Here is a 15,343-nt window from a genome sequence, read left to right as displayed (position 1 = left end):
AATTTACCCTTACAACAAACTAATTGGTTCTGTGTACCTGACGCAGAGACATCATAGTAGGTGTTTGTCTTCAGATAAGACTTAAGTGGAACTAATGTGCTCAAAGTTTAACTATTTTGTTTTCTAAGTTACTTTTTAATTCATATTTGTTCTTCAGTGGGCTTTGCTTGTATTCTGTATGTCTGCAGAAAAACCTTGAACAATATTTGAGGACCGTGGCCAGTGTTTCCAGAGTCTTTGTCTACAAACAAAAACAAATATTAAAGCTGATCATGAAGAGTGCGTTCTGGGATGGTCTGATTCGATTTTTGAAGTACTTACTATGTCCTGACCTGGAAAACACCATATTGTCCAAAACAAAAGTAAAGAATGATCTGAACGCAGAGTGACTGACCAGGTAGTTTCAACATGACCTGGGCTGCCCAGTGGTGCTGCGTCTTGTAGAGACTGTTTGCCCATGTTTTCCTGGATAAAGTGAGTATACATGAGTGGCTGTCTCATGTATCTTTGTCTTGGCCCTGAATTGAAGATAAAACATTCAGGGCCTCTTTTAACCAGCGGAAAATGTAAAACAAAAATAAAAAACAATTGTATAAGTAACGCTGCTCTGATTCCTGCTTTCTTTTCCTGATTTTTGCTTTTTTTTTAATCACTTCTATTAAAAAAACATCAATTACAAGTTTTACCAGTTTAGCATACTGGTTGTCTGATGTGTTCTAACAGCCTAATGGGGAGCTAAATCCCATGCAATCTGTCTGCAATCAGTCTGCAATCTGTGCTTTGGCTATTTGAACTTTCTAATCTGTTTTAACTAGTTGCTAAAGACCAGTCAGTAGAGGAACAATATGATTTTTAATGCAACTTGTAAATTCAAGATAAGAGACATTGATGTCAAATATTGTCTTTTCTAAATAAAAAAATACGATGTGAATTACAATAAATTAAAAAAATGTATAGATTCAATATTTTTTATGTTACATTTAATAGAGGCTGCTACTGGATGATGATTTGTGGACAGCAGAAACTGAATCCAAAAAGTATGGTTAAAAGTAATGTTTAAAAAGACTGGAGTTAAAACTACTGGATTTTTAAAGAACTTTTATGACCATTCATTCAAACATTCACACACATATGGCAGGAAATTGTGCCATCAGAAACTGAATATGAGTTGCGCAGAATAAATATGTATTTGCATAATTTGAAATGAAATGCATTGGTTTGAAAATGAATTTCACTAAAATGAAACTGAAGTCATTTGTTTTGAAAATGTATTAAATGTACTGAAAACTCAGTTTGGCTACTTTCACTGTCAGTTCTATAATTCAGTTTCAAAATTCTAATTTTTTGTGACACACATCTGGGTCCTTGAGAAAGCAACAGAATAATTGAACACCGATTCACTGATTTACGTTTCACATCAGCTTAAAACTTTCTTTACAGCATTTGGACCTGGAGCAGTGGAATATACATTCACACATATCGAAGGGGACATGCAGACCGACCGCACAATATACTAATTTGTACTAATTTGGCATCTTTAGCTAACAGCTACAGGTAGCATAGTTGTTACAGTTAGACCATCATTTGTTTACATTTGTAAGACACAAAAAAACTGAATTTTGAAATTGAATTATAGAACTTGTTGGACCACTTGTTTGCTGAGTATTGGATTATCTGCCCGTTGTTGGACGTCACTGTGCCCCTCCAATGGCATCGGCCATTTTGTACCCAGGACAGCCCGCTCCTACATATCCCATCAAGCATTGCGACTGATATGACTGGGCGTCCCCAGTCTGACGTCACAGGATGCTATATAGGAGGCGCTCATGTTTGAAAAACTGCCTTCCGCTGGAAACACATCCAGGGATCGAAGCGCGTCACTTTAAGAGAAGAATTCTGTGAAGAGTTTCATTCATTCTCTCTCGTTGGACAACGAACTATTCATAACTGAAGTTTTTGGACTAGGAAGGCCAGAGATTTCACTTTTGCCGATCGAAGACGTGAGTTAACACGTAACTGGAGACACGGAGTTTCGGAGAGACGAACCGCTACCGTGTTTCATTTTCAAGTCGACTTTGATGGTCAGATCATATTTTTCCTTTTTGTCAAGAAGACCGAAGGACAAAGACTGACCGTTCCCCTGAAGTTAATTGTGGACGCACAATTAACTCAACCCCACGTTTCCTCGCTCGAATTCCCTCGCTCAGGAAGAAGACGACACAAGTAAAACCCATTTCTTTTTTTTATTTCTTTATTACGAGGCCTGGGCAGGGTCAGAGGTTGTAGAAGCGATCAGAATCGCTGGTTAGGATCTCATGTGTTCTGAATAATATGTGCATGTAACCTTGCTTGTTTGAAACTTTGATGTGTTATGTTGATATCGGGATCCGCCGTGTCCCCCAGAGCTGTTTGTGTTTACTATCTGAACGCAGGTGCGTTGCAAGACTGGACTGTTAAAACGACCTCATGGTAAAATTCTCCATTTTACCTTTGTCTTCAATCTCACTGTGCTAGCTTGCCGCCAAAAGTTATCAATCCTTTGTTTCAGGAGTAAAGGGGGGAAGTTTTATGATCAGAAGATCATAAAAGACACTCTAAGCTGCGCTCCAACCCCCCACCAGTCATCACCACACCCCCCTTTTCATATCTTCTCCTTTCCTCTGTTGTGCCATAAACTGCTGGTTGACTCCATACATACCCACTACCGTTTGTTGATTTTGCTTATTTAGATGTGTTTACCCCTGTGTATGTAGAATTTTGCATGTTGAGTAGGTGAAAATTAATAAATATTCACATAGATAAAGAGAGAGCGTTTGGTGTTTCATTGTGTGCAAAAAGTGATGTGTCAGTCAAAATAAGGTTCAAGTTCCACACGTTTCGGCAGAAACGGTCAATTAAACAGTGACATCTCCGGCAATAGTTATTAACTATTACGGAGTATTTAACGGTTGTAATTGTCAGAGGCGTTGAGCCACAATTACACCACCAGAAACCTCTCTGGTCTCGATTCGTAAATGAGGATTTATGGTTAAGAAATTGATTTTGTCAGATTATGATATGTAATTATAATTATTGATCAAGATTATTCAATCAATAATCATACTCCCAACATATGGCGTCCCTTTGACGGGCCTTAAAAAGACAGACATCAAATCACTGTTGCACAGAATGAACAGTTGTGATCCCCGTTAACTAGACGTAATTGGGAGACTTGAGTTTCGCACAGAACGTTTGTGAATTAGGGGATTTCGATTAGGTTGTGCTCAGTTCTACCGCAAAGGATAACATTAGCTTTCAGAGGTGTTTGTTGTGGATGCAAGGTGAAAGTTGGTTTAACTTGTGGAAATGTTAAAGTTAATTTCCAGTCGCCAGACTGCTGCTGCAGCTGTAAAAACCAGCGCTGATAAGCAGCAGACCTGCCCCAGTGTCCACTGAGCGTAATTACAGTTGTGACCAACATTCTCCCAGTCAGTTAGAGAACAACACCTACATCTGGTGGCCATTTAATAGATTACAGATTGCAGCTGGATTTCCCAAACCGCAGACCTGCACTCAGTACCATCTGGTGGTCACTAGTGCGAATTGCATTTCCTACGTTGATATTTTTTATTTTTTTTTATCACTCAATTCATTAACACAGGCAGATTATTCCATCACCTATGATCAAAAGGGCATAACTTAAAGTTGAAAGTTGAAGTTACAGATCATTCATTACCACTTTTGAAAAATTTTAAGCATTCTTGCTGGGTTTTTTTAGTGTGTGAAGCATGTTTTGACCTGACTCATAAAACTAACTTAGTTGTTTAACAGGAAGGTAGGTGATTCATATTAGAGAACACTAACATTTATTTGAAGCTAAGAACAGCATTGAATGTTTAGTTTCGTTTCCCATTTTTAAAATTTTATTTTGAACTTGGTTTCTGGGTTATTTCAAAAAAATTATTTCCCTTTTTCCTTTTTTTTTTTGCATGTTTGCTTGATTAACCCCATTAAAGCATAGACTTGGGTAAGCCACAGTTTGAACGGTCAAACCTGTGTGCCCATTTTAAGCAAACCCATACACCTGGAAGAGACAGGTATGAATCAGACAGCTAGCTGAATAGCTTAGCCTGTTGTGTGCAGCTAATTAAGTTTAGCAATCCTTAATCACTGAACAGCTTAGCCTGTTGTGTGCAGCTAATTAAGTTTAGCAATCCTTAATCACTGAACAGCTTAGCCTGTTGTGTGCAGCTAATTAAGTTTAGCAATCCTTAATCACTGAACAGCTTAGCCTGTTGTGTGCAGCTAATTAAGTTTAGCAATCCCTAATCACTGAACAGCTTAGCCTGTTGTGTGCAGCTAATTAAGTTTAGCAATCCCTAATCACTGAACAGCTTAGCCTGTTGTGTGCAGCTAATTAAGTTTAGCAATCCTTAATCACTGAATAGCTTAGCCTGTTGAATTGCTGCTAATTTCTTTAGTGGTGGTTCACAAATAAACAGTTTGTGTGTTTGCATTGTGCATTTTGGGCCAAAGATGGAGGGAACATCCCAGACTGCAGCTGGAGATGTGTGTATGGTGGAGGACCCCATAGGAATGCAGGCACAAGAGGTGATAGGGTCATTGATTCTGCTGTCCCCCGAGGAGCGTAAAGGCCTCAATGATTATGGCATTGAGCAATGTGAAGCCAGGATTCAGGAGTTGCTCCAAGTCATTAGAAACCCACCGAAGGACAGACGGGTCTCAGATGTGTTAGGACAGCTCACTCTGTTGTATCAGCGAAGGTTAATGTTGGAAGTTGACCAGCGCGTTAAACTGCAGTTCGAGCTGAATGATACGTTGCAGACGGTGGATGTCCTTTGAGGGGAAATAACAGAAGTGGGAAATAGATTAGAAGCAATAGAGGGTAGCCATGCCACCCCGCCCCCCCTGGAAGAATGGGGGGACGAACCGAAACCCACCTCACAGGTTGAAACTTTTGGAGGTGAGCCACACCTGCGAAACCCTGAGAGAACCTGCAGGTCAGATCTGGAGGATGTAGAAGCTGCTCTCCAGAGATTACCTTTCCAGGCTCATGGGGTTCCCTAGACATCCACCGAGATAAGAACGGGGATAAGTAGTCAGAATAGGTTCAGTAGTGCGGTGCCCCGCCCCACTGCAATCAGCAGCCATGAACGGTACCTAGCTGGGGACCCAGCAGGTGTAAATAGTTCACGGTTCAGATGCGAGCAGCCGTCAAACGTGACTCGCAGTACGGTCCTCTACGATCCCTCACCTCCGCCACGGCGACAGGAGTGCCGCCCCTGGGATTCAGGTAGCTCCTACCGCCCTCAACCGCTGCCCAGGACCCGAGTCCGGGAAGCACAGGGCCCACAGTTATACCAGGAGCAGCCTCCACTGCCTCCTCCGAGGATGAGGCGTGATGCACCAATACCCTCTGAGTGCAACCGGAGTGAACTCTCCGATGATGACTCAGATGGGCCAGGACCAGTCCCTGAAAGTGGATTGCGCACCAGCCAGCTTGAGTCCCTTGCTAAAGACATAGAGCGTTTCGACCCTAATAAGGCAGAATCAAACATTGATGATTACCTTAGGGAAGTGGAACGCTGTCTTCTAGATTTGTACTGCCCATCAGCACGGGAGAAACTGAAGCTCATCTGGAAGACAACGTCCAGGAGCGTCCATGTTTTCATGGAGAGCCTGACACCCGCAGTCCGAGACCGTTATTCAACCCTTTGCGAAGCTTTAAGGGAGGAATATTCTGTGTACACGGACCGGGCCTCAGCCACACTTGGTGCTTTCGCGATCCAGCAAAAGAAAAGCGAAGCACCCAGGGAGTATTACCGGCGCTTGAGAGCCGTTTACTTCCAAGGACGCAATGCGCCAGGCATTGAGGAGGAACATGCTTTTAAATCCCTGTTCCTCCACAACCTTCATGAAAGTGTGCGATACGAAGTTACTATGTATTGCAGGACCAAGGCCATGAGCATGCAAGAGATCCGCAAATATGCTCAGATGGCGTGGGAAACACGTGCTCGCCCGACCAAGGGATCGGAGAGCGAGGCTAGGGTTTTACAGGTCCAGACTGAAAGAACCAGCCATGCATTAGAAGGTCAGGAAAGGCCTTCAACCAGAACCTATGCGAAGAACAGGTTCAGGGAACAACATAGGTTTGGTCAGCTGGACTGGGGGGGTGGTACTGAATACCAACCACAGTCAAATTGCCGGACCACTTCCGGTCGAACAGACGACCTGACCATCACGTGAAGCCTAAAGGTAAACCTGATGGAAGAGGGTGGAACCCACACGCAGAAGGGATTATGGGGAAAGAGATGGAGGAGGCCTTGCGTAAGATGGTGATGGAAGCGGTGCGTCAGGCCACCATGCCCCCACAACCCTTGAAACAGGAAGCGGACCTAGTTAAACCAGACCCAAACTTTCCGTCAGCATGACTAGGCGTGGACCCAGTCTCCACAGCCATCAGAGTCTACCTGATCGGATGGGGAGACAAACCTGGGAAACTCCAAGAACCCCTTGGGACTTCTCCAGGAGAAACACCACAAATCATTGCTCCAAGGTTCTTAGGCAAACTGAACCATAATGAACATATAGGTTACCTACACTATCTCACTAGTATAGGAGGACAGGTCAAACTGAGGTTCCATTTTAAAACAGGATCAGAGATCAGCCTGTGGTTCTCGGTCTCGTTTGAGGAGGCGAGTAGAGCCATGCTCTCCCTCAGTAAACCACTTCAGGCTGAATTTCGTGATGTAAGTATCACCAGCTGCACCCAAAACCGATCATGCATCACTAATTGGGTGGAGCTGGACATTACACCCGAAGACACGGCTCTGGTGCACCCCATCTATAGGTGCACATTAAACAAAGACCTTTGTCTTGGTGGCCAGGACCTGCTGGACAGGCTTGCCCCACTCATTGACGGCCACCAGGACCAACTCTGGGTCCAGGCGGAGGTGCAAAACCCACGGGGTGCACGCAGCGAACGATTCGTTGTGACCAATCAGGTCAGCAGCTTAGAGGAGCCCGAAGGACCTCTCAGGCCCTCATCAGAGCCGGTCATGTGCACCTCCGAGACACAGCTGCACCCAGCCATCCAGGAAACTCCTGCCAGAGGCGGTCATGCATTGCTTGGCTCTTTAAAGAACCCAGGTGTGGACACTTACAACCCCAAAGGGGTGGAAGATGTACACCTGGAAACCAGGTTCACACCAGAAGTGCTACTAGCATTCTGGCTGGGACATCCATCAACCATTAGAGAGCTGTATGACCATTTGTGCCAAAAAGACCCCTTTGTAACTGAGGCACAACACAGCCACACACTCCTTTTAGTAGACGGGCTCCGCCCTCTCCTCAAGACAGCCAGTGTGCAGATTGGCATCAAACAGCTCTCCCATGCTGTGGATATTGTTCCAACAGACCAAAGGGGGGTCACGTTATCCGACGCCCATTACTCTCCTGTTAGGTGCCATAGGAGCTACAAAGCCACACTCCACACCCTCCAGCAGATGGCGCACTGGCCTCCAAGGTCTCACGACACCCAGGTCTACATCAAAGGATGTTTAACCTGCCGCCAGTTTCAGCCATCCCAGCCAACCAGTAAACCTCCGCTTCAGCGAAGGGGGGTTACATTACCTTGGTTCCACCTTCAGACCAACTGGGTCGAACCAGCTCCAAAATTAACAGGAGGTAACAAATTCCTTCTAACTGCGACATGCAGCTTCATCAAGTGGGTTGGATGCTTGTCAGAAAAGGTTGACACCTTCATCCCAGCTGCTGCTCTTTAGCTGAACCAGATGAAGTCCTACATCGAACTCTCCTCCCCAAGAACAGAGCTTGTCTCAATGTCCGGGAAAGGAGAGGCCAGTGCGTAGGACTAGTTAAATAGGTGCATGTTTCATTAACTCACACTAACATGCACTAATCACTAACAACTTTCTTCAACAGAAACAGTTAAACATATAACTACCTTCTAGGACACAGTCTTAAACTGTAAGTTGACACGATAATTTTCCATAACACTGTATGCACAGCAGACCTCACAAAAGTGTTTAAGAATGATGTAATGGACACACCCATGCTGCCCGAGATTTCATGCAAAATCGTGGTAAAGGAGGTTGGTTCATCTATAGACAGTCCCACCGAGGCACAGATACACATTGGCCTAGTTCTGCTGAACTTAGTAGAGAAATCCTAAGTCCACCACAGGAGACACCTTGCAACCTCCACAAACACACCTGGCTTATAGCCTAAATACTGCAATTCGTTTATTCTTTTCTCCCTCTTTCCACATCTAGATAGTTTAGAGACAGGAGTCCTATTAAAACCCATCATCATCCGGAAGAGCCAATGGTTTAAGCCTAAACCTGTTTTAACCATTCGTTTTAGATTACACACCGCATACTAGCAGGTTAAGCGTTTACAGGTCAGGATTGATGCCCTCACATTCATTCCCTCATGGTTCATAGCACCGCCTTTGCCAACGACACAGCCAGGGTCCAGTGCCTAATAGAAGTTGGATGAATAAGCTATGAACCATGATTTTGTTTGTTCCTTTTATTCTTATATATACATATATATGTACGATATCTGTTATTGTTTCACTTTGTCTCAGGATTACCAAAGCTGATGACCAAAGAATGTAATGATGAGGTGAATGTATTGTCCTGTATTTGTCTCATTGAACAATGTAGAAAGGGATGAGTTTAGTCAGAGTTAGTCCTGCCCAGGCTAACCTCTATCCTGCCCAGTCGTAGGTTTTGAGTAACACAGAGACAATTTTGTTTTGTTCTGCTTCGCCACGGATCACTGATTGCTCAGCAAAGGACAGAATGGTCCCAGTAGCTTCAAAGACTGCGATTCATCTCACCCTTTGAACCTATGGGGGAATGTTGGACCACTTGTTTGCTGAGTATTGGATTATCTGCCCGTTGTTGGACGTCACTGTGCCCCTCCAATGGCATCGGCCATTTTGTACCCAGGACAGCCCGCTCCTACATATCCCATCAAGCATTGCGACTGATATGACTGGGCGTCCCCAGTCTGACGTCACAGGATGCTATATAGGAGGCGCTCATGTTTGAAAAACTGCCTTCCGCTGGAAATCAGATCTGGTGATCGAAGCGCGTCACTTTAAGAGAAGAATTCTGTGAAGAGTTTCATTCATTCTCTCTCGTTGGACAACGAACTATTCATAACTGAAGTTTTTGGACTAAGAAGGCCAGAGATTTCACTTTTGCCGATCGAAGACGTGAGTTAACACGTAACTGGAGACACGGAGTTTCGGAGAGACGAACCGCTACCGTGTTTCATTTTCAAGTCGACTTTGATGGTCAGATCATATTTTTCCTTTTTGTCAAGAAGACCGAAGGACAAAGACTGACCGTTCCCCTGAAGTTAATTGTGGACGCACAATTAACTCAACCCCACGTTTCCTCGCTCGAATTCCCTCGCTCAGGAAGAAGACGACACAAGTAAAACCCATTTCTTTTTTTTATTTCTTTATTACGAGGCCTGGGCAGGGTCAGAGGTTGTAGAAGCGATCAGAATCGCTGGTTAGGATCTCATGTGTTCTGAATAATATGTGCATGTAACCTTGCTTGTTGAAACTTTGATGTGTTATGTAATATCGGGATCCGCCGTGTTCCCCAGAGCTGTCTGTGTTTACTATCTGAACGCAGGTGCGTTGCAAAACTGGACTGTTAAAACGACCTCATGGTAAAATTCTCCATTTTACCTTTGTCTTCAATCTCACTGTGCTAGCTTGCCGCCAAAAGTTATCAATCCTTTGTTTCAGGAGTAAAGGGGGGAAGTTTTATGATCAGAAGATCATAAAAGACACTCTAAGCTGCGCTCCAAACCCCCACCAGTCATCACCACACCCCCCTCTTCATATCCTCTCCCTTCATCTGTTGTGCCATAAACTGCTGGTTGACTCGATACATACCCACTACCGTTTGTTGATTTTGCTTATTTAGATGTTGTTTACCCCTGTGTTTGTAGAATTTTGCATGTTGAGTAGGTGAAAATTAATAAATATTCACATAGATAAAGAGAGAGCGTTTGGTGTTTCATTGTGTGCAAAAAGTGATGTGTCAGTCAAAATAAGGTTCAAGTTCCACACGTTTCGGCAGAAACGGTCAATTAAACAGTGACATCTCCGGCAATAGTTATTAACTATTACGGAGTATTTAACGGTTGTAATTGTCAGAGGCGTCTAGCCACAATTACAACACCAGAAACCTCTCTGGTCTTGATTCGTAAATGAGGATTTATGGTTAAGAAATTGATTTTGTCAGATTATGATTTGTAATTATAATTATTGATCAAGATTATCCAATCAATAATCATACTCCCAACAAACTGAAAGGGAAAACATTTAAATTGAATTCTCAATACAAGAAATATTTATTCAAAACAATGAGTTCATTTCAAACTATTAAAATCTTTTCTCACCTAAGTGAAATTTATTTTCAAATCACTGCATTTAATTTCAAATTACACACATACAGATTCAGTCTGAACAATTCAATTTCTGATGGCACAAGTTTCTGCTCTAACTACACACAGAGAATATTAGACTTTTGATGAAGTAAACTGGAATTAAACTGAAAAATATGCTGTCAACTGTTGTATCATTTCAAACAACTGTTCTCATTGAGGTTCTTCAAACAAGAAATGAATGTTTGAAAGCATTAAGATTAATTAGCAATGTTACGCTTCATATGACAAAGGTATATACTGACATTTTTTGACATTGATTTTGGCAGTAATGAAGCTGTGCATCGGAAGGCTATTTGCTTATCAAGACAGAGTAGAATCAAACTGAAAAAATATTTCAGAGAACTGAGATGATTTAAAAGCATAAACAGAAAACAGAAAAGCATCAATTAAATTTATTTTGGGATACAAATGCATACAAACAAATATACAAGTATGTGAACACCAGTTTTAATAGTTTATCTTATTAGTCTTTAATTTAATTTCAAATATCTAATGATAGGGGTGTAAACTAGACTAAAATCACTGTTGAGTACCCTACGTGACTCAGTTTTAATTGGTACATTCTGTACACTTTGACCAAGAGAAACAAGTATTTTTCTATTTTGTTCAATTGTTTATTGTTCGTTATGTACAATACTTTTTATACATTTAAAGTGTGGCTAGTAAAGAACTGACAAGAGATTTGTTTTGATTAATTTTTCAATTAATTATGGATGATCATGTATAGCCAATGTCTGGATAAAGGATACATTAATAAAACCAACTGAAAAAGATCAAGTTTGTTATTTAAGGATTTTTTTAATAAGACTGCCCTGATATTTGTGAATATAAAATGTTTATATCCCTTTTAAGCTATTTTAATATATAGACAATCCAGTATATGAATTGTCCCTGAATGCAGCTTAAAGGTTCAGCTGTCGTGATATACCCACTCATCAAAGGGAATCCCGCCGACGTTTAATCTGTACATATTTAGTTCATGTGTGTGCCAAACAGAAAGGAAAGTACCTCAAATTTCGGTTATATAGGTTGATAATATTGTCTATAGGAATTTAAACTTAATATGTTACACAGGTGGCAACTGGCAAATGAGTTAAACTTTTTCTTGTTTTTTAAGGTCCATGAAAATGAGCGAAAGATTCTCAAATGTGTGACTACACTTGATGATTATTCAAATGGGGAGAAAGGATTGTATATTTTTTCAAATAATGCATTAAGATGGTTACAAATGGCCTCAAAAGTGTTTGGTATTGCATGCTCAGCTGCCTGTTGTAAAGCATTTTCACCTGCTTCCCCAACTGATTCAATGGTATGAAGGGGTACTTGCACTGCATTTGATTTCCAGTATAATCTAAAGAAGATCAACACAGCAAGTAATCCAACACCAACTGAAACCTTTTTCCAAGGTTTCCAAGGAGGTGCAAAACCCACGGGGTGCACGCAGCGAACGATTCGTTGTGACCAAAACTGAAAATTGTTCTGAGACTGCTTTTGTAGGACGATACGTTTTACCTGCTGCCTGATCTCATCCTCTGACATGTTTTCTGATGACAGTTTTAAAAGCTTTACCTCCTCTTGTATTTCTCTCTCTATGTTTTTAAGTACTGTATTACTGTAGTGTCCTCCTCTGTTTGCCATTATTATCTTGTCAATGGTGTTCAGCAGCTCTGCCAACTGGAACGTGTTGCTTCTGTATTCCTCCTCCTTGTTGTTCTTCCAGTATCTGTTATCAAAAACATGGCAGCGACCTCCACATTTCTGTACCAGTTCCCACAGGCTCTCACTTTGAGCAGCATACTGCTCTATTTTCATTCCTTCAGGGAGCTGGTCACCATGAGTGAAGACCACTGCGGCGTACTTCAGGGCATCATCAGAGAAATACTGACGTATTTTAGTGATGACATCTTCCTCCTGCTCGGTGTATTTCTCCACTTTCAGAATAATCAAAAAAATGTGAGGCCCAGGAGCGCATTCTATGATACATCTTAGTAACTCAGGGTTCACAGCCCCCAGAGACCTGCCTGAGTCAAACAAACCAGGAGTATCAACCAAAGTAAAGTTTCTTCCATAGACAAGTTTGGTTTTCGCTTCAGTAGCAAAAGACTTCACGTCATTAAAAGTTTTGACTTTGAACATGGTTTCTCCAAAAATTGTGTTAGCCAGACTGCTCTTCCCATTTCCATTTTCCCCCAGCAGGACAATCCTGAATGTGGCTGGCAATAAAGAAAAAAAAAAAAAGGACAATAAATCATTAAAACAATTCTAGCTTCTCCCTGCTTGCACAAAAACACGCTTACATAAAGGATAAGTAGGGGTCTGAATTTTTTCAAGCGAGGATTTGTGAGGTTGTTATTGGTGACAGGTTATCTTCCTGTAGCAGAAAACTGCCATTTCACTGTGAGCTTGTTGGAAAGTAATGCATCCATAAAAGTGGTGGAAGCTGAGAAGCTAGTCAGGCATACTCCATATATCAATTTGACAACCAAGAGTTTGATGCATTAACTACAGGTTTACTGAATTCATGGCTGGAGTGGACTGACCGACCAATGTAACTCCAAAAACATGGATGTTGCCCATTTGTACAAAACATCACCAAACTAAACAGAGAACGTTTGTGAAATTGTAGACTGTTAGTATTTGCTTACATTGCACTGAAACTCCCCACTGACTCATATTGGTAAGTAATTTGCTAAAGTTAGCTAAAACAGAAGGTGGTGATTTTAGCCATTTACCACTCTGAAGATGTATTTAATTTCCACAATAATAAAAGTGACCAATAATAACTAAACTTAAAACGTTTTATTTAAAATCAGTAACATATTATTTTTCTACTAAATTGTTAGGTGTGGCATGGTCAAAATTGTTTAAGACAGGCATAGTAGTAAAAAGAATTGGTAAAAACTTGATAAACAAATCTTAATGTTTCAAATGTCTAAAATGTATTGCTTAATCATAATCCAAAAGGATCAGGCTGCAGAAACAGCTTGTCATTAAAACCTATTTTTATGCAGTTGGGTTTTTTATACTACATGTAAAAAGTAAATCCCAGGTATTTATTAATTAAGAAAATTCATAACTTACCTTCCATTTTCCCCCAAAGTTATTGGTAGAGAAATACGAAATGTCTCCTTCATTCGTCTTTTCTCTTAGTCTCTCGCTCTGACCTGCCCTGTCTTGGCTGCTTTGTTGTTATTCAACCTGTCTGACGTGTTTCCTCAAGGTGAACAGAAGGAATGATTAAACAGGTTTCTGCTGTGATGAAACAGTACTAATAATTTGTAAGCAACTTTGTTATAACCTAAAATTGTTTTTAAAAGAAAAATAGTATTCCTCTCAACTTTTTATTATTACTTTAATTTGTTCAATTTAGGCTTTCCTGATTGCTGTTTGCCTGTTCTCCCTATGGGTTCCTCACACAGACCACCAAAACTACCAAACTACATTTAAAAATTACAAAATTACATTTGTCTTCAATTCTTTCATTTCTTTAGTTTCACCAGTAACTAAACATGACCTAGGCATCTGTGTCTGTGTGTGTGTGAAAGAGTATGTTTTATTGTTTTTTTTCTGTGTGCCTACTTGTTGCCCTTGTGATGGGCTGACGACTTGTCCAGCGTCCCTCTGACCTTTTAAGGATATGCAAGTATAGACAGTGGTGGGGTGGACAATTATAGATCACTTTACATTAGTTTATCATTTGCAGGACTGTTTCACAGCTTACAAGATTTTTCAATAAAGAAAGAATAGGCAAACAAAAAGATGTGTGTAATAAATCCATCCTATGATATTTCCTTTACTCAATAAAGGGATCTCGAAGGCTTATTAACACTTTACACACTAAAATGAACAAACTCTGACTATAGTAAGTCTATGCATAGCTATTGTGTTTGCCCTGATATGAGGTAGCATACAGAATGCAATCCAAAAATTAATATACTCCCCCAACTGCAAAAAAGCCCATGTATGGGTGTCAAGTTTGACCTTCCTGCAGTCCTGGAGTGGTCGCACGGACCCTGGGTGGACCAATTTAGAAGCTCCACCGACAGCTTCTAAATTGTTCTCGGTGGAAGACACGCACTTTCTCTCCCTCCCTGCTGATCCCTGCTTCTGCTTTTTGTCTGTATTTTTCTTAGAGCCTCGCTTTGCATATCCTCCAAACTTGTGAATTATGGATTTGGTCAGCTGGTCTCTCAATGTAATTGATCAAATTTATTTAGGATAAAGGAGAACCCTCTTGTCCAGACAGATGTTCTTCTCTGGATACACAATGAATTTTTGGCAACAGTGGAATATTGTGTGCCTGACTACGATTTCGGTCGCGGACTTTTGATAACAGGATTTCTGCTTTTTGGAGTTGGTGGTTACCAGGCTTATCGAGTGATTCGCAAAACGTGGGCGGCTGTTCAAAGCATTCCAAAGCTGCCTGCGATGTTGGATGGAATTTTAGGAGCGGGCGGTCTGATCACTGAGCTAAAATAATCAAAACAGAACTCAGAGAAATTCTCTCTCAAAACAGCCCTCACAGGAGGGAACTTTTATATTTCAAAAAGCGCACAGAATCATCTTCATCAAAAATTCCAGAAGTCTCCCTACTTCAGTCTTTACGGAACGGTTTTTATACTGATACAAAGCATTGGTGTGTATTGGGGTCATTTACATAATACATCTTGGCATCCACAACATTGTTTTCTCTACTTTTTCCAGGAATACACATTTAGCCAAACATCTGGAAAACATCAAATTGGCATACGTGACAGTTTTACAATAACAATTTCATCACTTATCTGGATGCAAACTCTCAAGTCAAATCGACCTGGCAGGGGCCAGCATATCACAAGATTTC

At 41.3% G+C, this 15,343-nt stretch overlaps 1 protein-coding gene across 1 annotated transcript; it reads right to left on the bottom strand.

Annotated features, from left to right (window-relative positions):
- Positions 1–11,803: 11,803 nt before the first annotated feature.
- Positions 11,804–13,588, bottom strand: LOC124880338 (GTPase IMAP family member 7-like). The gene is made up of 3 exons (XM_047385382.1): positions 13,582–13,588; positions 12,013–12,713; positions 11,804–11,851 (listed from the first exon to the last, which is right to left on the bottom strand). The coding sequence occupies exons 1-3, from the start codon at positions 13,586–13,588 to the stop codon at positions 11,804–11,806; spliced, it is 756 nt and encodes a 251-aa protein (XP_047241338.1).
- Positions 13,589–15,343: the final 1,755 nt, after the last annotated feature.

The sequence above is a fragment of the Girardinichthys multiradiatus genome, chromosome 14 (assembly GCF_021462225.1).
Source record: "Girardinichthys multiradiatus isolate DD_20200921_A chromosome 14, DD_fGirMul_XY1, whole genome shotgun sequence".
NCBI classification, from domain to species: Eukaryota; Metazoa; Chordata; class Actinopteri; order Cyprinodontiformes; family Goodeidae; genus Girardinichthys; species Girardinichthys multiradiatus.
The sequence above is the reverse complement of the archived record's forward strand: the minus strand, read 5'-3'. Positions and strand labels throughout refer to the sequence as shown.